This window comes from Chaetodon trifascialis, chromosome 9 (genome assembly GCF_039877785.1).
Source record: "Chaetodon trifascialis isolate fChaTrf1 chromosome 9, fChaTrf1.hap1, whole genome shotgun sequence".
Classification (NCBI taxonomy): domain Eukaryota; kingdom Metazoa; phylum Chordata; class Actinopteri; order Chaetodontiformes; family Chaetodontidae; genus Chaetodon; species Chaetodon trifascialis.
Window position 1 is genome coordinate 17,413,625 of NC_092064.1, and position 25,861 is coordinate 17,439,485.

The 25,861-nt window shown below is 41.4% G+C and overlaps 3 protein-coding genes, 1 long non-coding RNA gene and 2 other non-coding genes across 10 annotated transcripts; 4 read left to right on the forward strand and 2 right to left on the reverse strand.

The window, feature by feature from the left end:
• Positions 1-6,133: 6,133 nt before the first annotated feature.
• On the forward strand, positions 6,134-13,617 carry LOC139336154 (protein NipSnap homolog 2-like). Its single transcript, XM_070970091.1, has 10 exons — positions 6,134-6,286; positions 6,965-7,104; positions 7,489-7,534; positions 7,912-8,006; positions 8,571-8,641; positions 8,767-8,907; positions 10,427-10,458; positions 11,959-12,053; positions 12,243-12,326; positions 12,530-13,617. The coding sequence occupies exons 1-10, from the start codon at positions 6,195-6,197 to the stop codon at positions 12,592-12,594; spliced, it is 861 nt and encodes a 286-aa protein (XP_070826192.1). The 5' UTR covers positions 6,134-6,194; the 3' UTR covers positions 12,595-13,617.
• A 2-nt stretch (positions 13,618-13,619) lies between these two features.
• psph (phosphoserine phosphatase) lies at positions 13,620-16,363 on the reverse strand. Of its 4 annotated transcripts, none has more exons than XM_070970088.1 (6): positions 16,282-16,363; positions 15,462-15,605; positions 15,240-15,374; positions 14,566-14,711; positions 14,293-14,441; positions 13,620-14,177 (listed from the first exon to the last, which is right to left on the reverse strand). In XM_070970088.1, the coding sequence occupies exons 1-6, from the start codon at positions 16,320-16,322 to the stop codon at positions 14,067-14,069; spliced, it is 726 nt and encodes a 241-aa protein (XP_070826189.1). In that variant the 5' UTR covers positions 16,323-16,363; the 3' UTR covers positions 13,620-14,066. The 4 variants fall into 4 exon arrangements, with proteins under 4 accessions (XP_070826189.1, XP_070826191.1, XP_070826190.1 ...); XM_070970090.1 differs by having other exon boundaries at positions 16,149-16,335; XM_070970089.1 differs by lacking the exon at positions 16,282-16,363 and adding an exon at positions 16,145-16,249.
• Positions 16,364-17,442: 1,079 nt separating this feature from the next.
• On the forward strand, positions 17,443-18,760 carry LOC139336895 (uncharacterized). The gene is made up of 3 exons (XR_011602504.1): positions 17,443-17,597; positions 17,733-17,797; positions 18,058-18,760. It is a non-coding gene; the product is annotated as an uncharacterized lncRNA (long non-coding RNA).
• Positions 17,833-17,944, forward strand: LOC139336980 (small nucleolar RNA SNORA15). The gene has a single exon (XR_011602509.1). It is a non-coding gene; the product is annotated as a small nucleolar RNA SNORA15 (small nucleolar RNA).
• On the forward strand, positions 18,236-18,372 carry LOC139336981 (small nucleolar RNA SNORA15). Its single transcript, XR_011602511.1, has one exon. It is a non-coding gene; the product is annotated as a small nucleolar RNA SNORA15 (small nucleolar RNA).
• A 108-nt stretch (positions 18,761-18,868) lies between the features above and the next one.
• On the reverse strand, positions 18,869-25,578 carry phkg1a (phosphorylase kinase, gamma 1a (muscle)). 2 transcript variants are annotated; one of them, XM_070970539.1, is made up of 10 exons: positions 25,448-25,578; positions 24,373-24,523; positions 22,510-22,688; positions 22,258-22,312; positions 22,109-22,174; positions 21,854-22,017; positions 21,055-21,145; positions 20,807-20,960; positions 20,599-20,724; positions 18,869-20,037 (listed from the first exon to the last, which is right to left on the reverse strand). In XM_070970539.1, the coding sequence occupies exons 2-10, from the start codon at positions 24,453-24,455 to the stop codon at positions 19,771-19,773; spliced, it is 1,185 nt and encodes a 394-aa protein (XP_070826640.1). In that variant the 5' UTR covers positions 24,456-24,523; positions 25,448-25,578; the 3' UTR covers positions 18,869-19,770. The 2 variants fall into 2 exon arrangements, with proteins under 2 accessions (XP_070826640.1, XP_070826642.1); XM_070970541.1 differs by lacking the exon at positions 25,448-25,578 and adding an exon at positions 25,187-25,302.
• Between the last annotated feature and the right edge of the window lie 283 nt (positions 25,579-25,861).

Sequence of the window (25,861 nt, forward strand, 5' to 3'; positions counted from 1 at the left end):
CTACAGGGCAGTAGCATGACAGCTTTAACATACTGTAGTTTATAACTGGTGGGAATGTATGTGAAGAAGTGAAAACGACAAGATACCACTCCATCGCTGGTCAAAGTTTATGAACATTTTAATGGTCAAAACATTTATTTGAAATGTACTCAAATCATAGCCATTTTAGTATTGTAGGATTCTAACTTTTTAACCCTGGTGCAACTTTTTTATATTCACTATACAGTGATGGAGTGTAATTAAGTACATTTACTCAAATACTGTACTTATGTATAATTCTGAGGTGCTTGTACTTTAGTTGAGTATTTCAGTGTTACACCACTTTATACTTCCACTCCACTAAAATTCCACAAAGTTCCACAAAGTAAAATACAGTGAGTGATCTTGCTTTTTATACTTGAAACACATTTGGCTAATAATTGGAATATTCTTTTACGTAAGTAGTATGTTGCAGGACTTTTACTTGTAATGGAGTATTTTTATTCTGTTCTTTACTTCAGCAGTGCTTGAAGTGGGCAGGTACTCACTTCTACATTATTATTAATACTGGCTTCTACATTGAAATGGCTGTCCCCTTGGTTGAATTGATTTAAGTTGTGAACATCAGCAGTATCTCCTTTCATACACTGTTGAAATTCAGAATGTAATTGGACTGATACCAGCCGATACACATGCCAAAAAGGGGGTTACGGGCACTTACTCTTTTCCGCTTCAAGCACTGTACATAATTAAAGGATCTGAATATTTCCTCCCCCACTGATACTGCAGCACAACCAATTGCAGACAACATTAAATATAAAGTACATTAAGGACTTAGAGGAAGCGCTTTGCTAGATGTTATTGTTTCAAATTGGTGAACCTATGCTGTCTGTTCGTTTTTATTTCAAGCCTGAGTCACAGTGGGTTTGGACTGTGCTAATTCTTGGCAACAGTCATTTTCTTGTTTGTATTTCAGTATCTAAATTAAAACACAGACATATTCCAGGGCATTAATCTGCTCACATGAGATATTGTAAATGTTTCAGTGCCACTGTGTGTAGAAGTGCTGTATTCACTCACTGCATTGCCTAGGCAAGATAAGGCGTGAAGGCCATAAACATTATGTCCAAAGTATTTTCTCACAAGCCCAACTGCATTTCTTGGAGAGCTTTCAACAGCAAGCATGTCCGTAATAAAGCCAAAAATAATAAGAGGAGGGAGAGAGAAACTGCAAAGACAGCCGGTCAGATGATTTGGCTTGCAGATATTCAATTTGCTGAAGATTCATCCAGTTCATACTGTGTACTGGAGGCTAGCGTTGGGGATTTAGCCATGTGGGTTCAAGAGAGCTAAGCAAAGACCATTTTTTCTAATATTTCTGAACTCCCTGATAAATGGCATCCATGGTTTTCTGGTGCATTAGTGGAGGATTCATATCAGCTGTTTTCACAGCTGTTCATGTTGAAGCTTCGCTTTAGAGAAACTCACTGTATCCAAGAGCAAAATCTGAGTATGTTGTCAGTGATTTTAGATGTACAGGGAAGCACCAAACCAATACCAGCATGGCCTTGTAAAATGAATCGAAGATAGATAGATAGATAGATAGATAGATAGATAGATAGATAGATAGATAGATAGATAGATAGATAGATAGATAGATAGATAGATAGATAGATAGATAGATTTGACATTTGCTATCCTGTCAGGCCTCCTAACTTCCAGGCCAGCTTGTTGGCTGAGAAGGCTGTTTAGAATCTATCTTCACTCATTTTTCCTATTTTTGGCCAGTGGGACCCAAAATACAGCCAGTAAGACAATTCTTGACAAAGAGACAAATGCTTTCAAAAAAAGCCCCAAATCAACTCAATGTCAAGTTCAGAGCTTTTCCCAGACCTCCTGACCGTATCATTCAGTGTCAGGTTTGCTCCATGCTGTGTGATATAGTTGAAAGGCCACATAAATTGCTAGTAAGTGTACCTTGAGTTGGGGCTGTTTTGTCAGATTACAATATTCAAGGCCAAGAAAGTATTGTCATGTTTTGCTTTTATGAGAAGTCCTAAAAGTGCTATGAAATCTTTAAGAGTGACTCAGCTTCCATCTCCATGACAGCTGGACTCATTCCATTGAGGGAAGCTCTGTAAGATAGCAAGTGGGCCTTGAGTTGGGACTGCACTTATGATCTGCTTTCATTTGACTGTATAAACTCATGAAAGCAGGAAGGGTTTGTTGCAGGCCTGTTGACTGCATGTGTTTTAGCTAAGGGGTATCTAATAAACTACACACACACACCTTAAAACCTGCCACTCATACATGAGTGTCATCAAAAGACTCTGCATTTATTACTGTCAATCACATGAACTATTAGGAAAATTATACATTATTATGTGAAAAGTACTGGATGAAAATATGAGAAAGAAGAATTTTATGTATGTGAGACTTGAGAGCAGGGGCCAGTGGGCCGATTGTAGACGATTGTATCGGGGTGGCCGTGGCCCCTGGGCCACAGCTTAGTGCTGCCATTGCCTGCATCTGATGTAAAAAACAGGTACGAAGGGTATCAAAAGTTCATTCAGCATTATGATAACCCCACAAAATACATTTTACTATACCAGTAATGAGGTACAGTATATGTACAGCTGGAGCAGTGAAACTGGAGTTCTTTGTAAAAAGCTGATCTCACTTTTTCCAATAATAAAATGTGCCCTTTGTGAAAGTATTCAAGTCCAACCACGTTCATTAAAAATACAGATCGGGCCATTCAGATTAATACTGACATTATAGGTACTGTACTGTGCCGATATCCAAAGGGGACAACTTTATATTGATGTTCATGGCTGAACATGCAGCTATTTTAATTAAACACTCAATCAAATAAAATAGGAAATAAGTGCAACATATCAAAATCTTGGATCCTGGTTAAACGAGTGAAACTATGTGCTGAGGTGAAAATTAAGTTTCCTCACCAAATCAACCACCTTGATAACTTTGATAACTTTCCAGACTAATAGAACAAAACATCAGCAGATTCAATCATACTTTGAATTCCCAGACACATCTACATTTTGCCTTTTGGTATTCAAAAATGTTTCAGCAAGAAAACACTCCCTTATGATTCATGTCTTTGAACTTAAAACAAATCCCTCCATACTTTCTGAATTCCACTGGTGGTAAGTAGTCTTTCTCCTGAAGCCAAGTACGCTTTAGCAATATGGTCCCCGTTAGGTTCATAGTCACTCTGTCAAATAATAAATCAGTCTCAGCTGGTACTGAATTCCTCCATGGTTGCAACTTCATCACCCTCTTCATCATCCACGAGCAACTGGATCCTACAGCTCTGACGTGCTCTTCCTGAAGGCCTTACAACACACAGAAATTCAGTAAATTTATCAATTATTTACAGCATATCAGCACCTACAAATTGAAGGGTCTAATTTAATCTTATTTTTTTTGTATATGAGCAACCAGTAAAGTAAAGGCCACACCCATGCCACCTGCCAAACCCAACATGGTAGACTGTGGTGTTCCTGGAGGCAAGTTTGCAAAGTGAAGTAAGGTTTGGTCCCTTGTGTGAAATTTAACATATCATAATGTGAAGTGTCAGTGTGTGAAACGTTTTGCAAATGCATTTCAATCTGCAATCTGTTGTGCACCCACCCACCAGCACTATGCATGGTCCCAGATCAAAGTGATGCCCTGGTTGTTTGGAGATGCCATTTTAGGATGCTGCTCTTGACCACTCTGTTGACCACTGCAGAAACAGTCAGGTCAGAGCTTTGTGTGAAATTGCTGCTGACAGGCCATGTATTGAATTGTAGCGCCCTCATCTGTTCAACTGGTGTAGTGTTTTTTGGGAACTATTTGACCATCATGCGCACCAAAGTGCATCTAAGTTATTATGGAACATTTCATCTTTGTTCTCACTAGAAAAACAGCCACCTTTCTAGAAAGTACCTTGAAGTTTGCAAATCAGTGGTTCTTGTTTGGCTGCACATATAGTTTTGTAATTGATATTTACAACTTCTGTCATGTTACTGTTTTTTTTATATATAGCTATGATCTCTAATGTTCCATTTCCTAATCAAAGAATGCTTTATCTTGCTGAACTGTATTCAAAGACGAATTTCCACTAAGGTGGACACGTCATATTAAAGTTTATTGTACTGTATTTTGTATTGGGGCCAACAGAAGGGGGAGATTCCCACCGCTCTTCATTTTCAGGGCCATTATATCTGCCAAATACCCTGTTTTTTTTTTTATAAGGATGCCAGCTGAGGATAATTTTACTGTTGGATATGATGCACTTCAGACATACACTGAGAGGCAATAGTGTGTGGTATCCATGACAAGAAACAATGGGCCTTTATCCCCACAGACATTTTGACAAGTCATGGCAGAGAAAGCACAGGTGTAATTAATAAGCTTAATAAAGGCTGCTTTCAGTTAGGTGTTCTAGCTCCAGGCTCATGGAGCTGTGCTAGCTCATTGGCTCTGTTTTATGAATTACCTAAATCAAACAGAGCCAGAATTATTTTTCATTAATTACACATGTGTTTTCCCTACTGTGGCAAGTTAGAATGTCTGCTGTGATCCAATAAAAGAAGCGTCTTTCACTATATGTGTAGCAGAGACACTGCCCCTGTAATGAAGCAGATCCCAAGCACTGTCCTGATGTCAGACAACAATGTCACAGCTGTTAAGTAGAAACTGAGTCTACTAACAGTTAATCATTACCTGTCCACATTTGGAGAAATGCTTAATGATTTGGAAATCTATTTATGAAATCAATATGTAGCAGTGGTGTAAAGTAACTACATTCACTCAAGTACTGTACTTAAGTACATTTTTCAGGTACCTTTTGATTTTATGTAACTTTATACTTCTACTTCACTGCATTGCAGAGGTAAATATTGTGATACTCAAAGTGCTTCAGTGAAGCGGAGAAGCTCACCTATAGATTAAACTATCCAACAGTATATAATATTCCATTAATATGATTGACTGTAATACTTAAAATACTTTTTGCTGGTAATAATTTCATACTTTTACTTAAGTGAAATCTTGAATGTAGGACTTTCACTTAAAACAGAGTATTTGTACAGAGAGATATCTCTCCTTTTAGTTAAGTAAAACATCTGAGTTCCTCTTCCACCACTGATATACTACATTGTGGATGTCTACATTTTGTACTACTACAAACAGTCTCACATATCAATTCATTGTAAATCTTCACATTATTCTCAACAATCTTTTCAATTATGACATGAGATGCCTCAACAAAAACCCTGTCTTTTGTATGCAGACACTTATCATACCTCCAAAAACAAAACAAACCCCAAGAGATATTTGTCTGGATGTAGTTTTGTTGTGACATTCTAGGATGGTAAGTCAGATTCTTCTTCCAGATTGTAGAGACCCTTTCATGGAGGATATCTTAACATGTTACAGAAGGAGAAGCACAGATGTAAACAATAAAGTCAATGATGGCTGAATACCATGTATCTGCTTCAGTTTCAGGAGTCTGGTACTGTGTATGCTGGCTCACTGAGTGAGTTTACACATACTTGTATCCTGGTGTTGAGTCTTTTCCTGGTTTTGATCATGTTCATTGATATTTACTTGGAACAGGAAAATCCAGGTTATTCATATCTCTGTATATATGATAATAGCAGTATCCAGGCTTCTGATCCTGTCTTGATTTCTCATGACTATGTCCAGTATTAACAAAGAAAGTTCAGAAACATGTTCAGAAATCTGGATGAGGTGTTAATGTGCCACAGTATCTTAGCTTTTGTACTTTAGGTAGCAGATTTTGGTTTCCCAAAGCTGCTTTCTCAGACTAGGACTTCATTTTTACATGTGCAAATCTTAACCAGGATACTAGTTTGCATTGAACACAACACCTGTGCTTTTTTGAAAAGTCAAAATGTCTGCTATGAAAAAGGCCTGTGAGAAGTACATACCTCACTCACAGTCTCTTATTCATTGTATTAATGCATGGGGTTTTTTTTCTTACATAGAACCACAATATCATACTGTTGAATCTCTACCTGATACATGTTCATATGTCATCGTGCTTACATGTCCTCTGCTCTCTGTATGTCTGTATGTTCTTCATCTTTGGTCCATAGGTGACTGTGACCTGGGCTTCAGATGAGCGCGCTGCCACCTGCTGGTCAGAGGTGGTAACAACGGTTGCCCTGTCAGCACAGTCGAAGATGGCGACTGGAGTCCTTCACAGAGTCAGCGCTGGCCTGGGTCGGGCTAAAAGCAGGGCCCAGTCCGCCGGACAGCTCGTCGTGTGGACCAGGTGAGGCAGCCGTCAGTGTACATGTCTAGTAGTCAGGTCTGTAGTGTCTGTAGTTCGCTGCTATGTCATTTATTTCAGTACGTTTCTGCACGACGATGAGCTTGGGCAAGCTAGCCCGTTAACTGCTAGCCAGTCCCCGGTGGCCTTCAGCTTGAACTTAATGTGAAAGCTAGGTCGTTAAAATTTTTTGCTCCTTGACATTTAAGACTAAAGCTGCTTGTGTTTGCTGGTGAAGGTGAAAGAGTACGAGTTTCTGTCATCTTTTGTTCTTCAGCGTCTCAAATGGTCAAGGTCAATTTGGTACTTTATTGTGAAATTTAATGCATCTACTTAAGTCATACAAATAGCGTGTATTAATGATGAGTGAGCCGTGCACTGTTACATACTGTGACCTGCTGCATTGTATTGTAGGACATACACTATTACTGCAGTGTATATGCAGTGGAGGTACTGACATGTCAACCCAGCCTGTCTTTTGACCTTACAGCAACTGCTGTAAATCTGTGATATTATAAGTGTTTCTTTATCTTCTATCAGTGCATCGCACATGTCAGCTCACATGAAAACACAAAAATGAGTCTGAACCTAATCAGACATCACAGACATCAAACCAGGAAGCCAGGCTTGGCATAGTTTTACACTGGTCGTCCAATAATGCTAATTTCTCTGTGTTTACAGGGGGGTTGCAACGTCCAGCAGCAGAAACAGGGAGGACAGCTGGTTTAAGTCACTGTTTGTGAGGAAAGTTGATCCCAGGAAAGATGCACACTCCAACCTACTGACCAAAAATGAGGAAAGTAACCTGTACAAAATCCAGTGTAAGTCGACCACTGTCGTAATCCATAAACCATTTCAGGGCTGCAATGATCATTCTCATTGTCGTCTTGATTTATAGATTTGTAGCTTGGTGAAAATTTGCCGAAGATGATGTCGTCAAATGTCTTGTTTTGTCTAAAACCCAGAGATTTTCAATTTACTATCATAGAGATGTAAAGAAACTACTAACATGTTCATATTTTAGAAGCTGGAATCAGAAAATTTTGACTTTTTTTTTTTTTTTACTCGTGCCAATTAATCGATTATTAGAGTAGTTGCCAATTAATTTAATAAATCTAATCAGTGAATCTAGGAATTGTTGCAGCTCTGAACCATTTCTCCTAAAGTAAAAATGAGATTGTTTTTAAGCCTGACTCTCTTTTCAGTCCATAATGTCAAGCCAGAGTGCCTGGATTCCTACAATAAACTCTGGTGAGTGTCTTTTCATATTATTGTCTAAGCTGCACGCCATTATTAGCTTGTACTTAAGTAGAAGCAGGAACTGCAGTAGTAGGAACGTGAGGTCGGGACAACCTAGTACACTGTTGTGCTGTGAAGAATTCTGCACAGTCTATTCCTGTGAGATGATTGACGACCTGGCGTGACTTCAGTCCTTCATAGACCAATTTTGCTCATAGCTAAGATGACTGGAGGCTGCTGGAGCAACAGGAACCTACTTGTAGTCAGAGACTAATTTGGGACTTGCAACTTTAGAGAGAAGACATGCGACCACAAAACATGTGATTGCCATTTGGACTTTTTGTATTTCAGATTATTTGGTTCACGTGTGTGTTTCTCATTCACCGCAGTGAGGATGTTTTGCCCTCTATCCATGCTGATAAGTACTACCCCTGTGAGCTGGTGGGCACCTGGAATACCTGGTATGGAGAACAAGACCAGGCTGGTAGGATTACTAATATCAACACACAGACATCTGCGGTGTAACGTATATCTGTCCTACATGCTCTGCACAGTTTGCAAATCAGTAGGCTTGTTATACTGCATATCCACACTCATGCTAGCATACCATACTGTAAGCCTTTACACCACAAACACAAGCTCAGTATACAACTGCATAAATTGTTGCCTTAATTGTTGTTGGGTACCATGCAATACTGAATTAATGACTTGATAGCACTTGAACAAACAGACTCATCCATTAAGTCAGATAAACATGAAAAATAATTCATTGCTATGAATTATTAACTATTCGTCTAATATAACCTGGACAGACTAATGATTTATGTTGTCTTTCTAGTTTAGATTTTCAATTATAAGGATTTAATTTCTTCACTTCTTAAAGTCTGTTGGAAAAATAGGGCATTTTCACAATTGTGTACATAGTTCATGACTGGTTAGGTCAAAGATTACATCGGAGTCTGAAGACTGGAAGATTTTTTAATATCATACTCTTTAATGATCCTGACTGTTCTGTGGTCCATTATGTGTTTTTCTCCTCTGGTCCCAGTTCATCTGTGGCGTTACAGAGGAGGATACCCAGCTCTGACAGAGGTGATGAACAAGCTCAAGCAGAACCAGGTAAAGACTCCTTCAGACACATCTCATTTGTATCACCCCTGCTTAATGCTGTAGTAATGTGCTAACAACAGAGTGCAGCCATCGGTCGATGTAAAGCTTATTGATTGGTGTCTGTCCATTGGCAGGACTTCACAGCGTACAGGAAGGAGCGGGGTAAGATGCTGATGTCTCGCAGAAACCAGCTCCTGCTGGAGTTCAGCTTCTGGAACGAGCCCGTACCCCGAGAGGGCCCCAACATCTATGAGCTCAGGTCCTACCAGCTCAGGGTGAGTGAAGACCAGAGAGTCATTAGTAGTGCTGTTGATGTCTGTGATTGAGTGAGTTTGAAAGTGTGAGCCCAGCCCATAATGTCTGAAGTGGCCCGTACCTCTGCTCAGCGCCAAACATAATCAGCATCACCAGCAATCCAAACATTTATCAAACTCAAATGGGTGTAACTGCTGATATTGAATTAATCGCTCTTTCTTTTTATGTTTATCTTATTTATATAGTTCAAAATCACAAGAAATGCCTTAATGGGCTTCACAGTCTGTACAGCATACAATACCCCTCAAACTCCCCCCAAAAAACCTTTCAGCACTCTGAACCCCACAACCCACAGGCAGGTTTGAAATGTTTTCTTTAAAAAAATCACCAAAATTACACCATTTATCCAAGTCAGAAACTGTAGAAACAGAGATTATCTGCAGATTTCAACATTTCCGATGGTCCTCGAATGAATCATGTGTGACACATTTAAATCAGGAAACATAACCACATCAAAATGTTGTGTAGAAATAAATTCCTTTTATTTTTTTTAATTTTTGTTAAGTAAATTATCAAAGAACTTCAACTTGAGTTTTATTTTCTGTTTTGATGATTTATTGTATTATAAGCTTGATTGGTTTTGAGCAAAGAAGCTTTGTGTTGGTTAGTCTGGAGGACGGGACTTCAGCCCTGTTGACTGTAAGGGAATCATAACGCTGAACAGCAGAACCGGCAGAGCCTGTTGTTTAATATAGAACCAGCTTTTTAATCATGGGATAAAAAGTACGTTCTGTTTTTTTTGGACGGGTTGACTGACACCCATTTATTCACAACTAGGAGCCACACGTCTCCTTCACAGCAGAAAGGAGCAGCGTTACTCTTTCACTTTTCCCTGCTCACGTTTTCCTGTTTAAACTGATGATCTCCCAGTCACATGCTTTGCTTGTTTGACCTCAGAAGTACCTCCGCCCTCACAAAACTACTGTAAGACATGCAATGACCCAGTGTCATCAGCATTCAGGATGAGAGCAGTGCTCGAACAATCATCATTATTTCTACTTATGAACTCATAGATCACATTGGCAGTGCAGCAGCACATGATTGTAACCTGGATCAATGGTTAAATTGAAAGCAGTCTTAGTCCTACGTAATGCTCCGTGCACATCACTCTAGTTCCTGCAGATTAAGTTGTTTTTTTCTAATCTGACAGGAAAAACTGTCTCCAGATCAGCGCTTCCTGTGACATGTGATGTATGCAAGCTATTATCCCTCATCACAGACTGAGATAACATCATAGAGACAGTAGGGCGTTTGTTGTCTTAAGCACCAGAGAGTGATTGAAGAAGCCATCGGGTGTAGCTGTTATTGCAGCTTATCTTCACAGTGACAAAACACCTGCTTTATGTCTTTACCGTTCATTTTTGTCCGTGTGTTTAGTCTGGAAAGAGGAAGAAAGTGTGATACCAATCTGTAGTTTTGAAAACTCTGAATTATATATGTTTAATGGTAATAAAGAATATTGTGTTTTCTTTCTTCCAGCCAGGAACCATGATCGAGTGGGGTAATTACTGGTAAGGCAGCCTGGATTCATTTGATTCACTGAACTGTAGTTACAGATCGGTTGCACTACATGAAACCTTCCTCATCAAGCTGTCATTAATAAGAGCTATTCCACAGAGAGGCACTATTTTGAAGCCGTACTGTCATGCTCTCAAGCCAAGATTCACATTCAAAGAGGAATGTTATGCATACTACAAATGTGTGTATAATGAGCCTGGAAAGAGCCTCTGCTGGATCTGAGGCAGCAAGCAGGTCAACGTTTATCAGTTTGTGCAACGTAGTTGATTGTAATTGATTTAAACGAAGACCTGAGCTTTCTGCACACACCACAGTCTTTTTTTTTTGTACTTTGATTGCCCAGAAGTAGATTTGTGTTGGTCTGTGTACTTGGCGAACCAGTTTTTTTGCGGCAAGTTGTTTTGCAACTTTTGCAAGGTAACTCTGCTGCGTGTGATCGTCGACATGTGCGTTTGTGGTCATTCCTAACTGTCATGTGCATGATGTCACGTGTGAATATGACGTAAAACACCTGACTGTCATCCATGTGTCCGCTCTGTGGCGTCACATTTCTGTTCCTCCAACAAGGCCGAAGCTGGGACGCTGTTTAAAACATAAATAAAATCAGAATGCAGTCATTTGTTTGTTTGTAACAGTTTTACAAAGTGTTCCTGAGCTCATGTAGTAATATCCTTTATCCAATCATGTGTTCACAAAGTGGTGAACCTCACTCCATCCTTGCTCATGAACGACTGAGCCTTTCCAGGATGCCCCTTTCATACCCAATCATGATCATGATTTATTTATGTTTTACACAGCGGCCAACCGTTTTTGGAATCAGGGTTGTAATAAGCAAACATTGAAACTATCATAAGAAAGAAAAAACACTTGATGAAAAGATCGCACATGGACAAGGACACTTTCCCTAAAGCTGCTATTTTTTTTTTTCTTATGTGTGCATTTCTGCTTCCTTTAACCAGCCTGTATTTGAACAAACCTCTAAGTCATGCAAATTATGCCAGCAAAGCAATTTAAGTCAATTTCAATACAATTTGTGTAATCGAGGCTTAAGCATCTTCTTCAAGTTACATGAAGGTTTCGTATCCAGACAGTGATTATGATCTGAATAAGTACATGTTCGTTTTGGGGGAAACATGATGGATTTAAAACATTTTCCTCTCACCCGTCGGTTCGTCTCACGCGGACTTGGCCGGTGTTAAGAATCATAAACATGTATACAGTAAGAAATGATGTCACATCTTATGGTTGGATGGGACGCTGCAGTGGATAATCTCCAGCTGTGGAAGACTGGTGTTGTGCAGCTCACGTTAAGAAAAAAAGTCTAAATCCAGTTGTGCAAATGAAAAACAGTCCAGGAAAAATTTCGAGATGATGTCTCAATCCTTGTTTGAAGTCTGGCCAGTTATCTAACGCGCGGGCCCACTCGTGCTATGTCAGATGAAGCCCTTGGTGTTTTTTGGCTGCCATGTGACTGAAGTTGTTCTTGTGTGCAGGGCCAGGGCCATTGGATACCGCCAGCACAACAGAGAGGCTGTGGGAGGGTTTTTCTCACAGATCGGCAACCTCTATATGGTTCATCACCTCTGGGGTACGATCAAATACCAGCTTTTTGCAAAACGACACGCTGACAGTGACGCCATGTAGTTGTTTCTGAACAAATAGTTCTGCTAAGTGATTGTGTTGAAGTCAGTTAGCTGCTTCCAGCTCCTAAAATGTGAGGATTTGCTGCTTGTCTTTGTTCTGTATTGTTGTAAATATGTCTGTTTGTCACCTTCAGCTTACAAAGACCTTCAGTCTAGAGAAGACACAAGGAATGGCGCCTGGCAGCAGGAGGGCTGGGATGAGGTGGTTTATTACACGGGTGAGCAAAGAAAAAAGTCATTTTCTAAAGTGTCGATGAAAGCTCAGAGTTGTGCGTCTGAAAACAAAATCTTTCCACATTTGTCTTGAGCAAAAACATATCGAGCGTCGCTTTTAGAGCTCGCTGAGCCTGATCAATATCAAAAGGACTTTAAACTATGAGGACACACTGAATCAGCTCAACATCTTTCACCTTTTCTCCAGTTCCTCTCATTCAGCATATGGATTCCAGGATCATGATCCCCACGAAGGCTTCCCCGCTGCAGTGAAAGGAGACGCGAGCCGGAGGCTGAAATCAAGTGGCACCCTTTCGAATGTTACATCCATCCAGAGCATCACTTTCATGGTTTCAACTATCCTGTCAGTGCTGCCGATCATCCCTTCTCTGTTCTTGTGTTTGCTTTCTCACTCCAAGATGTCAGGAGGACAGAGGAGGTAACCATGTTTACCGTGTATCTAAAATTAAAATAGTCCAAGCCACGATGACACACTTCTTTTTTGGGGGGGAGGGGGTTGTGCAGCAGGGTGAGTTAATTCGGCCAATTTAAACCTCATGATGGTCGTTATGTCCAACGTCTGGTGCCACATTAAAACTGGTCCATAAGGAGAGTCCACCTCTCAGTTTAGAACCAACCAAAGTTACTTGAAAAGACGAGCAGCTGTGCAGTGTGTACATGTTAAGACAGATGGGGGGAACAGTACTGCTGAAGCTCACTGTACGATGCAGTAGCTATTTATTTATTTAATGTGAATTTGGAATACATGTTTGAAGTGTGCTAATAAGAGGCGTTTTGATGTAAGTCATGCTTTTGCTGAGTGAAGCGAGAGAAAGCCTCCGTCTTCATGAAAACGATAGTGTGACACAGTGTAAAGTGCAAACCTCATAATTTTCTATTCTAAATCAAGTTTTGCAAACCACTCCTTTTAGTTGCTGTTACTGGATGTTCCTTGGTTCCCTGTCATGGTAATGTTGATGTTTCATGGTGCTGTGTTTGTAATTATGGCTTCTACTCTTTTCTTGTGAAGAACAGCATGCCTGGTTTTAAAAAACAGTTTTTATCCAACGTCTTTTAAAGGGGGCATAACTATCATGTATGATGAACTCTGAAAACAGGAGTCATCCAGCAGTGGCTGAGTGAATCTGGCTCGAAGTGGGCAGTCGTGCTGCTGCGTATTGTAATATCAGATTTTATTGTAAAGGAAGCATGTTTATCTTGTCTTTTTGTTCCCCGGTTCGTCGGGGACAGTGTAGAGGGAAGGACGAGACACAGATTAAAGCAGTTGAAACAACATCTTTGGCAGCATGTTCTTATATTTAATGCTGGTGTTCTCTACAGGACTGAAGTTACACACTCATTGACATGTCTGGTCACCATTCTTGGTCTCCATACAGAATTAAAACATTTCTTTTGCTCATTGCACATGCCATAATATGCAGGTGTTGTACTAGCTTACCTAAAAGGTTTTGATGCAAAAAGTGCAAAAACATCTAAAATAATTTCCTGTATCTCCACATAGACAGGGTTTGGTTATTTTTTTAGTATCTTCTAGTATAAAAATCAACAGGGCAACGTCCCCATGAAGGTAAGACTGGGCTCTAGTGTAAACATATTCATTCATTCATTATAAAAATCTACGAGGAGTCGAAGGAAACCTGTGCGCTGGATAAAACCATAAAGAGGCACACCCTTGGGTGCAAATATAAAATGTTAAAATTAGTAACAGTGCTCGTTTAGCATCTTTAAATCTTCTCCAGCTCCTTTAGCAGCTCCCCGAAACTTGTCACGTACCACAAAGACCGCTCCTTCACCTGCGGCCTGACGACATTCCCTCCGAATCCAATGAAAGCACTCTGGAGGTTAAAAAGATGATATTTCAATTGCAGTATAGCTCCGATAAACGTGGCTTTCAAATGTGCACATGAAGCTGAAAACTGGTGAGAGTTTAAAGACAGTGTGAACACGTACAGCAGGAGGGCAGGCCTCGAGATCAGTGGCTCCATCTCCAATCATCACCACAGTCTTGAAGCCGTACTGCTCCTTCAGCATGCTGATGACCTTTCCTTTCCCGCCACTCTCGGCTGTGGGCTGACTCTCATCAAAACCAGCATACTCTCCTGGAAAACACACGATTTAGAGATGCAGAATGATGCTTTACGACAAGCTGACAGGAGCGTTGTGCCTCTTCAGATGAAGGAGGAGATTTGATACAGACACAAGAAAAGTGTCAAACACTCGTACCATTGAAGTAGAACTTGAGTCGGTTGGCGTAGACATGATGCAGAGGTATGTTTAGCTGAGTGGCCACATGTTCAACAATGCAGCGGAAGCCACCTGAGATGAGAAACACCTTTATGTTGCGCTGGTGCAGACGGTCCACGAGCTCCCTGGAGAAAGATTAACGGCCATTTATCAGCACTCAAATTACATGGATGCAGCATCTGCGTACATTTTGGTGTAACAGGAAGTAGTTAATGCAGTATGTGGAACAATGGGCCTCGTGTCAGCCACAGTTGAGCGGTTTGGCACATAAGCCATGCACACATACATTTACAAGTTGATACAAGTTAATAAATGTGTGCATATACACAAAGGAGCAGGAAAACCTGAACTGATAAATGCAGGCATAGCATATTAGTCTCACGTCTTATTAAGAAGGCGTATATACTTCCACTAAACTATTCCACCATGTGTTCTTTTTCATGTTCTTAAATAGCCTCAACAATCAACAAGTGTTATGGCTATTTGAACATTAAGGTTGTTAACCATAAGTAGTCAGTTTAAATGATGATTTTATGGACACTGAGTCTCCTGTGCACACTGATATGTCTGTACTAAGTGGAACACCCTCACTCAGAGGGTCCACTGAATGACTGGCATTTCTCAAATAAGCTGGAAAGGTCACACACACTCACCTGATGCCTGGAGTGAGCTGAGGTGGGTGGTCTGTTATCAGTTTGTTCACTTGTTCTCTGGAACATCGGATAATGGAAAGACGCTCAGTCAGGGCTGACTTAAAAGTCATGGAGCCACCCATAGCTTTGCGAGTCCTGGAATGAGAAGGAGTAAAAGATGGCATCATATAGCAACATGTACTTTTCTGCACGTGCTTTCATGTGATGTTAACTTTTACATACATTTCAGTGACTGCATCCCCCACACCACAGAACTTGGCAAGCTCGTCTATGCCTTCCTCTTTGATGACTGTGCTGTCCACATCAAAACAGACAGCTTCGGCTCTCCGGAAGAGCTCCTTTGTCTGTGAGAGTGTTGCCATTGTGCTGGAAAAAAACAGAAAAACACACAGTATGAGACACTCAATAACAACTGCAGCTCTTTCAATCTGGTGTGACAGATATCAGGTCTGAGGTCTGTGATTTTGTCCAGCAGCTGCCTGATTGCATTGTTTGCCTAAGCCCTGTCTGCAGTGGATGTCTTCTATGCAGTGGAGCAGCAAATACATCCATTGACTGAAATACCTGTGTGCAAACGTTTCTGCATCAGCGGAGCTCATCTCAAATGAACACATACCCGCGGCCGGTCGTTTGAGGAAAAAATGCGTTACATAAAGTCTGCCTACATAAACCATATGACTGGCCATTATGGACACCCTCTGCCCATATTGCGTCACCCCAGGCACACAGCAGAGGACCCGGGATGGCGAGCAAGCCCCAAAACAAACGTGAGGACGATGCAATCCCATCCAAACCAGCCACTTCTGCTCGTTTAACGTAACAGCAGCTCTCTGAGGCAAGCTGCCACAAAAATGTCAGTCTGAGGAAACGAGTAACCATTAGCATCGGAGTCGAGGGGATGTTACCTACCTGGAGGGGTTCACTTCGCTCCACACAACCTCTATTCAGCTGTCGGCTACTGGAAACTAGTCAATCCTCGAGATGAAGCTAACGTCTTGGGGGGAAAATGTTGAAAACGTACAAGTTGAACTCTGGTACTTACTGGTAAGGGCAGCGTTGATAAGGCACTACCAGCTTCAGCATTAGCCGACCCCTCAGTGAGCTCACGGATGAGGAAAGGAAGCGCTGAGTGCTCGACCAATCAGCGGCAAGCCGGTGAGGGACCGCCCACTACCCGTTGGCTCTGTTCCATGACGACACCAACGCTCAGCTAACGGCTACTTTATGCTAACATGTTTCAGTAGTTTTCCGTACTTGAAACACCACGTGATCACAAAAGAGACTGAGAGACGAAGTTGGCAAATACAACTAAAAGTAATGTTAATAACAAAAACACATTAGCTTTTCAGGTTAGGTGGATTTTCAGCAAAATGTTGGTTTTGACCAATGAAAACAGCTCCCATGATCCCAGACTACCTGTCCAAGAACTTGTCTTTTGTTTTCGAGTTCAAGTTTTCATCTAAAAAATGTCAAAACTAAGCAGTGATGAACAGCGATCAAATGATTAACTATTGAGGAAATGTATTTGTATAATATAATGTAGCCTATTTCTAAAATAATTACGCTCACATGCTGTTTGAGTGTGGAACATGCATCCAATGGACAGACAATGGCAGCTTACCATCCTTTGATTCAGTCTATGATTTCAACACGGACAGGAAATTATGGTTTTTTTTTCTGGATGAGTTGCAATATTGCAGTATTTAGATCAGTTTTATTGTTGTGGAGGTGGTAATACATGTTTGACTTGTATTATTAATGAATTTTAAGAAACACAAAAAGAATGCAGGGTGATCACTCTATATAGAGAGCAAACAATCCACAAAAACTTGGCAAAAATTAAAAAAATGTTATGAAGTTTAGTTATATAATAGCTCATATTGGAGTAATCAACTCTGATGGTGGGACTGGGAGAGGAAAAGATTTTGGTATACAGGTTTAAATAGTAGGCTACTCTGGTTTTAGAGTTATTGAGTTGATTATTATTACCAGCGGGAAGCTATTTTTTCGATGGTTTACTAAGTTTGTTTAACTTTTAAAAACCGACCTAAAAGTAAACTGGTACCCTTCAAAGAATGATTTTCTATGTCTTGCAGTGCATACCTTAGTCCAGAAGGTGGCAGTAACTTGCACGAACTGTTTTCAAGTGGCGCATAATTGTAGAAGGAGACGAAGAAGAAGTAAACGGAAGCGGAAACCAAGAAGATAGCTAGTTAGCCATGCTAACACTCTAGGTTGAAGACGGTAGACCGCAGCGCGTTGAATTTGTCAATGTCAATGAATTTGTCAACATCAGGACCTGACGTGGAAAGCATGTGGCGCACATGGTGCATATCACATGTAAGCCTGTTGAAAAAGGTTAGTTAAATCTTAGTTTAATGTTCAGTTTTCGCCATAACACCAATATTCTAGTGTTGTCAAAGAGTAGCATTGTGTTTATGGGCTTAAAACTTGCACGTGTAAGATAATGTGGACGTGATGTCTTTCTTGCAGAGCACTGATTCACAGTGCGGATACGTCATCTGAAGTCGGCATTATTGATCCTGAAACATGGAGAGGTAAGTCATACTTGATGATAATAACGTGTTTGAATGCATGGCTGAATTCTGCATTACTCTTGAAATAGTAAACGCAGTCAGACACCATGCTAAATGAAGGTCTTCACACACTGACTCACCAACAGGATAAGAGTGCTGAATATATGCCTCCTTCTTAAGTCAGAGTGAATACATCTTAAACATGAGCACTCTGATCTGATTAATGTAGATATGAGAATACTGCAGCTCTCATAGACTCCACTGTGCTTTTGTTGTTCCAGCATCTGTCGAAATATGTATTCATGGAGAAGTGTGGCGGCTCAGTCGTGCAGCTCGTCGACACACAGGCCCAGTGAAACAAGGTTTCTACGACTGGCACCCGGACCGTGAAGAAAGGCCTGACGGTATGTTTGCACGCACCAAAGTGTTATTCCCAGCATTAAGAAGGTTACCTCTGAGGCATGGCCGAATTCTGTTCCAGCTGTTCAGTGGTGGATACAGTCAGACACCATGCAAAAGCCTCGACTCATTTCTTCTTCATGACTGTGTGAGTGCGTCCCTCAGCCTCACACAGCTGCACAGGAATGAGCACAATGATCACTTGGGAAGAGAAGATGCTCCTCTGCCAGCATTCCTGTTTTTTTTGGGTTTTTTTTTTTAATTCACATTATTTTTCATGTTTTCTACATTTTGCAGGGCCACTGGTGTCTGCCTCTGACGCAGCAGCATGAGAAAAAAATACTGTCAGCCTCTTCGCTCATGGTAAGAACATGAAAATTAAAAGTCCGAATGACTATTATCACACTTTGCGATCTTTTAAACTCTAAATGCTTTTTGTTTGTGTTCTCTACCCACAGCTCCACAGGGGAAAGCAGCGTCATGTACTAAAAATGAACGCTGTCTGCCCTCAGATAATTGTGCTAAAGACATTGTGGATGTGAATTTGCCTCATTCTTCTGTTATAATAAACGTATGTCCATGATCAAAATGGGTCCTGTGCATTAGTTTTCTACATTAAGCGTCTTGATATCTTAAAATTCCAGAGCATTGCAGAAAGTTGATGCCTTTTCAGTAACAAGACTTGAATTTTAATTGAAATGCACATTTTAATAAATAAATCCATAGCTTACATTTTAAAGTGCTATCATCTTCCCTTGAAGCTGTTGCCATTAGTTCAGTTCAGTTCAGTACATCCTGCATAATGATCAAAAAGTGATGCAGTACACAAATATGCAAGTCTGTGCCATTTCAAGTACGCAGGTTCACTGTTTCATATTCCAGTCAGACAGATTAAGCTGATTATTTCCACAAGTTTTGCTTTGGCTGCAAAGCTGAGGCTTCACAGTACTGACAAAACAGATGTTTGTATGGAAAAGAGTAACATGATGCTGCAGGGCATCACTTATAAAACCAGAAATTCTTCAGGTGATTCTGAACATGAAAGTTAAACCTACCCTCTGAACTTGAAGAAAACATGAAAACTTGTTTCATACATTAAAAGCTAAAGAAGAAACACAGTGTTCATGTTTGACATATGGACATTGTTTGTCTATGCAACAATCTGTCTCTGATAACGGTGCTGCTGGTTTCATTCACTTTAAGTAGGCATCAAAGAAAGGACAATGCATTTGAGACTGGGCTCACTTGAAGTTAAATAGTGTCTCTAAAATGCCATTTTACTAGTAAATTGTTATTTTTACAGTTGTTTTTAAATCTACATTTAGGACAGAAATCAAGGTGTTGAACAGTGGCATTGCTGCCACATTCTGCAGCTCTTGAGGTAAATCAATCCCAATGCTGCTTTTCACAACTCATGAGCAAAAAAAACATACCCTCCACATTAAAGACAAACTTAAGTCAACCTTGTATGGTCATGGTGGGTTATTTTTTTTTACCAGTTCCTTTCTCTTATACAATGGGGAAAGGTATAAAAAGCCACACAGAGTAGAAGTGCATCTCCGCTAAGCTCCAGCAGATGTGTCCTGACGTGCTCGTTACCAGATGTGGTGGAGCGGCTCGTCAGCCTCGGCGGCCATCGACAGCAGGATGGCTTTGGGAGTGTTCTCGAAAAGTTCCGCTCTGTTCTGAGTCTGACCCTTCTTGACCCAGTGGCCATAGATCTTGAACGCACAGGCGTCAATGAGCTTGCGGATGGGCTTGACGGCGTACGGGTCGCTCTTGATCACCTCCTTGGTGACAGGCTTGGCACGGCGGTAGTTGCAGTAGATTCTCATTGTGGCGAGGACAGTCATGCAAATGACCTGAAGGAGAACGTTTAGCAGAAAATCACTGGAATTTCAAGTATTGAGGGTGTGTTAAATGCAAGACAAGCGTGCAGTGAAAGTGAGTCTGAACTCGTCACTGTAATAATGTGCACTTTAAAGACCTTATACACACTCATGATCTACACACGCAGCTGTTTTTACTTATTTTGCCTAATTAGACTTTTATGTGGGTGTGTTAAAACTTCTTTCTTACCCTCTTATTAGTTTTGCTGCAGCAGCTTTCTCATTCTGAAGTATACTCCATGAGTTTTGGGGTTGCTGTCTTATTTTCCAGGCAACCATTTATTTTCATTCATTTCACTAAATTTCATATGAAAATTTAGCTGCCAAGACTTAAAACACTTCTTTTACATGAAACTCTAAAATGAATATCAGGGGATATCTAATCAAGTCAAAACATACAGGACAATACTGTATAGAAATGGACCAACCACCACACTGGAAGGTAGGAAATAAATTGGAACGTTTACGCTTTGCTGTGTGTATGTGAATGTAATTGAGACTTTGACTGAACATTGTCACATGAGAACATCTCACCTTGAACCGCCTGTATGGACTGAACTGTCGTACTTCATCCACCACATACTGTGAAAAGAACGAGTGGTTGAGAACGTCGGTAGCCGTGAATCTCTGCTTTGGGTCCACCACCAGCATCCGGGAGATCTGAGGAAACCGCATGGAGGGTTTGAGTCAAACCTTCTGACATCACAGAAAGAGACAGAATGTGAGGTGAAGAACAGCCTACCAAATCTTTAACAGTGTCTGAGCGGTCCTCCCACTCTGGAGATGAGAAGTCGAAGTTCCCCGCCAAGATCATGCGCAGCATCAGCATCTGTTTCCTGTGCCAGAAGGGCGGAGAGCCTGCAAGCAGGGTGTACATGATCACCCCCGAACTCCATCTGCAGGTGAAAACCGGAGAAAAATCAAGCTTACAAAGCGTGTAAGCCGAGATAACAAGACTTTTCATGCAAGCTTTTGTTTCTGCACACTCACATGTCCACAGCTGTGCCATATCCCGGATGTCCCGCGTTCATGGAGCAGTCAATGATCTCAGGAGCGAGGTAACCAGGGGTCCCACACACCTCTGCATTGCACACATGTCAGAGTTGTAAACTTTCAAACTCACATTTACAACCAGAAAATCAGTATTATTTTTGACACGTGAACAACACGTTTACACATCTTCCACTGGCTTCTGGCTAACTAGCACATCCACATATATATAATCATCATCTGAGAAAATGTGTTGTACTTATTTACATCACCATGCATTTAATCTGATAACAGCTTTCAGATTATGTGTCGAGCGGTCACTGCAGATATGTGCGCACCCCCACATCTACAACTAACACACGTTACATGTTTACCAGCCACGCTAAATGATACGATGATGAGCAGCCTCATTAGACATCTGTCCCACTGCTTGTGATCTGATGCTCTCTAACACGTCCGTTTGAAAGGTCACTTTCTGGGACTACAGCAGACAGTGTCCTGTTGCATCTTAACCTTTGTGAGAGCAGCTAAGAGAGATGGAAGCATGTTGTGCAACCAGACCCAGATTCTCCGCCGGCCGACAGCAGCTGCTGCGACTGCACTGAAGGCTGTAAACATAGTAACTTCATTCGAGCGGGACACTCATAAATGCTTAGCTGAATATGCTGGGGAAGGAATTTCTGCTGTGTTTTTTGTCAGCCAACTTCTGATACTGTCAACGGCTTTGCATTTCAGCGTTCTTCCGATAAAATGAGCTTAAATTTATTCCTAAAAATACTATAATGGTGCTTTCATTGACCTTTGAGTGTCTCTCCCGGCTTGATTTGCACGGCGAAGCCAAAGTCGGTGAGTTTGATGTTCTTCTCATCATCTAAAAGGATGTTCTCAGGCTTCAGGTCCCGGTGGACGATGTTCTGGCTGTGGAGAAACTGGACCACCTCCAGCAGGGCGCGCATGATATTCCTAAAACCAGCACACACCAAAGTCAACGTAAACATTTTGGATAATTCCTCGCTTTCGCCTTGGCAAATGGTTAAACAGTGAACGACCTGACCTGGTTTCCTTCTCACTCAGAGTAACTCTCTCTGTGAGGTAGTCAAAAAGCTCGCCCTTCTTCATCCTGAGGGAAAGAAAACACAACTTTTGAACAGCGGCTGCTTGCTTTAGCAATTAGGTGTAAATTCACAAGCTAATAACACTTACAGGTCAAACACCAGGAAGAAGAAGGCTTTGGACTCGTAGCAGTCTTTGAGCTGGACTGGAGAGGAGAGACACACATAAGCGGATCACTTGAGAGCAAAGGCCAACACTCCTCACAGCTGACCTCTCCAACAGGTCAGTGGGACAAAGTGACAAATGCGTTTTTTGCTTTGTGTAAGAAGCTGTGAGTTTCATTGTCTGTTAATGTAGATTCTGTTCCCATAAAGCTTCTCTGCACTCAGGTTTAATTCTCACTGATGTTGTTCTGTCCGCAGACTTTCTTGAGGATGTCGATCTCCTTCACCGTCGCCTCTCGGATCTCCTTGATCTCCTGCGGAGTCATCTTGTCCGAGGGGGTGATGTCGATGATCTTCACCGCGTACTCCTGAGACGACCGTTTGTTGACGCAGCGACGCACCACACTGCTCACTCCCCTGAGGAGGAGAAAACACAGCGGCCCTGTTATCTGCGGCTTCGTCAGGTCACTTATTTCTTCACAGGGTCGTGTTGGCACAAGACGGCATGTTTGTGTGCTTGAAGTCAGGAAGTTTCTGTGATGTGTCACTCTAATCTATGAGAGAGCAGCTTCACGCTCCGCTTCGAGGAACAAGGCCTGAGCATAAAGTCAGCCACTGAGGAATGAAATGAACTAAACCAGACACTAAATGAACTCTCTGCTCCCTCTTTGTGAGGCTGACTGAGCCGTGTGAAGAATACTCGAGCAGAACACGCTGTCCACATCCGCTGACCCTGTGACCTGTATGTGAGTGAAATTGCGTAATTCAAACAGCGTGCCGTCCGATCCCGGGCAGCTCTCAACACTAAACCTTTGTCCAAAACACGCTGAAGTTAATGAATGCAGCCCCCTTGAACACTGCGCTTACGTAACAGCTCCGCCATCTGACAGATGGCGGGGAATGACAATGAGGAGGAAAGCTTTTCTCAGGGAAACTGTGTCTGTACTGTCCATTACAACACTGATAGCTGTTCAAACAAACATTACCGATGTGTTGAGCTGTATTATATTGTATTACGCTGTTAAATAAAATGAAAAAAAAAAAAATTGAAAATGTGTCTTTTTTTAAAGGATATTAACCAAACATTACATGTATGGTGGGCCAGTAGATCACAACATTTTTGGCTGTACGTTGACTTTTTGGGGAAATATAGTCATTCACTCGCTCGCCAAGGGTTACATAAGAAGACTGATACCACTTTCATGTCTGACAGGTAATTATGAGGGTACAGCCAACAACCGATTAACTTTACTGAGCACAAAGACTGAAAACAGATCCAAAGGTAACAAAACTCAGCTTCCTGGAGTCTCCGCTGGTTGTCTGGCAAACTCCAGTCTTTGTACAAATTAGACTAACAATCATAGAATGTTTAAATAGTGGACGGAGCTTCCAGGTCTGAGAAGTGAAGCCAATATGGAAGTGTAGGGGGTTGACAGGATGTAAGCTTATGAGAAAATGACCCTATTCTCACTTGATTTATTACCTCAGTAAACATTTTCCAAGTGAGTTCATGGTGACAGTCGCTACACTCAAGTCTTCTTCAATGCTGCATGATGGTCATTCTGTAAATTATGGTCTCATTTAGAGTAAAATACACAATAAAGGTATGATTTAGGCCATGGCCACCATGTGACTAACAAGTTGTTACCGCAGTGTGTCCCCGGTTCTCAGTCAGATCCAATCAGGATCCAAAAATCCAAGATGGCGACGGCTGTAATGCCAAACTTGAGGCTTCAAAACTGCAGGCCACAAACCAATGGGTGACATCACGGTGGCTCTGTCCACTATTTATTATGCAGTCTATGCTAACGAGATATTAATTATTGAGCTTTAGAGGTGTATTTTGTTACCTTTGGACAGAGCAAGACTAACTGTTTCCCCTTGTTTCCAGTATTTTCCTGTCAAGCGTCATAATTCAAGTTAATATATGAGAAAATCAATCGCCTCATCAAATTCTAAGCACATTTTCCCAAAATGTCAAACTATTCACTGAAGATGAAGAGACAAAATATTTATATCTTCTCATCAAAGGTTACAGATGTCTTCTGGCTGTGACCTCCAGGTTGGGAACCACTGCTGCATGTCTGACTTCATAACGTACCTTCCCAGCACCTCCTTGGTCTCATACTTGTCGTAGAACTCCTGGGCTCCCACCCAGTCAGGGATCTCCTCCTCTTTGGTCATGATGGTTGTGATACTGGTTCACCTCCCAGGCTGCTCGACTGCTCTCCTCTTAGCTCACAACAGGTTGCCTGTCAGCGTTCATATTATTATTTATTATGTTAATCAAACATCATTACTGGTGCATTAGTGTGTAAACAGCACTTCAGTGTTGCAGCAGGTCAGGGTGAGGCTCATTCAGCGATTGAGCTGAAACGATTAGTTGACTGATCTGCTTGTTGGATGACAGAATATTTCTTCTCCACTCATTGTTTTTGTATTTTGTGCAGAAATGCTGAAACGTTTGCAGGTTGCAGCTTTTTAAAGCGAAGATCTGCTGTTCTTCCCTGTTTCAAATCGCTGCAAACTGAATATATTTGAGTTTTGGACAGAACAATTTGAAGACGCTTCCCTGAGCTCTGACAAAGGGTGATGGGCATTCCTGTAAATGCTCTGACGTTTCATAGACGATTAATCAGTAACTGAAAATAAATGGCAGACCGATTGATCATGAAAATAGTCATTAACTGCAGCTACTTTGCATACTGTTGGTTGGATTAATTTGTAACAATACATGAAGTTTTAGTAAAAAAGCACAATATGTTCCAGTTGGACTGGAGCAGAAGTGAATCAGAGCATAAAAACTCATTCAGATACATGAATGAGGAGCACCTGCAGAGCTTCCCTGTGGTCTGAAGATTAAAGTAAAATTACTTAAGATATTTCATAAATTTCTAATTAAGAGATCATGTTACCTGATAGATGTCTTTATCAGTATCGCTGGCGCTGGTTTGTACAAAATCTCAATAAGAAGTGTGAAAAATGTCAGCTCGCATGTAACAGGATCCACTTCTCGTCCCAGACGTCTTTCCATAGCCGACATATCGCGGGGTGCAGGCTCAGACAGCCGCATGTCACAGTGTGAGCTACACCTCCGCCTCAACCGGCACTATTTGACCTTTAGCGGGCTATAATAAAGCGATTCATTAAAAAGAGACGCTCGGTAGGTCACTCACCGTGTCCTCAGTCCCCGATCGCAAGAGTTTCCATCATTATTTCTCAGCAGAGGACGAGCAGAGGTCCGGTCACAGCCGCTGCCATCGCGAAGGGTGAGCTTTAATGTCAGATGCCAAAAATAAGTTGTTGCTTCCCCAGCAGAAGCACCAGCAGCTCAGTCTGAACGCGTGTCCGCACAAAAACCAGATCCATGAAATGACACCCTGCAGCTCCTGTCCTCACCATGACACACATACAGAGACAGGCCTGCTCCGCATTATGGGCATTACTTTGCATGCAGCATTCAGCTCGTTTACTGTTTATTTGATTTGAGAGTGACATGACAGGTGCTGGACCCCTGTGGTGTGTGTCCCTCATCTGTAGCTGTTCAACTCTAGTTAAAGAGACTGGATGTAAAAATAGACGTGCTGCTT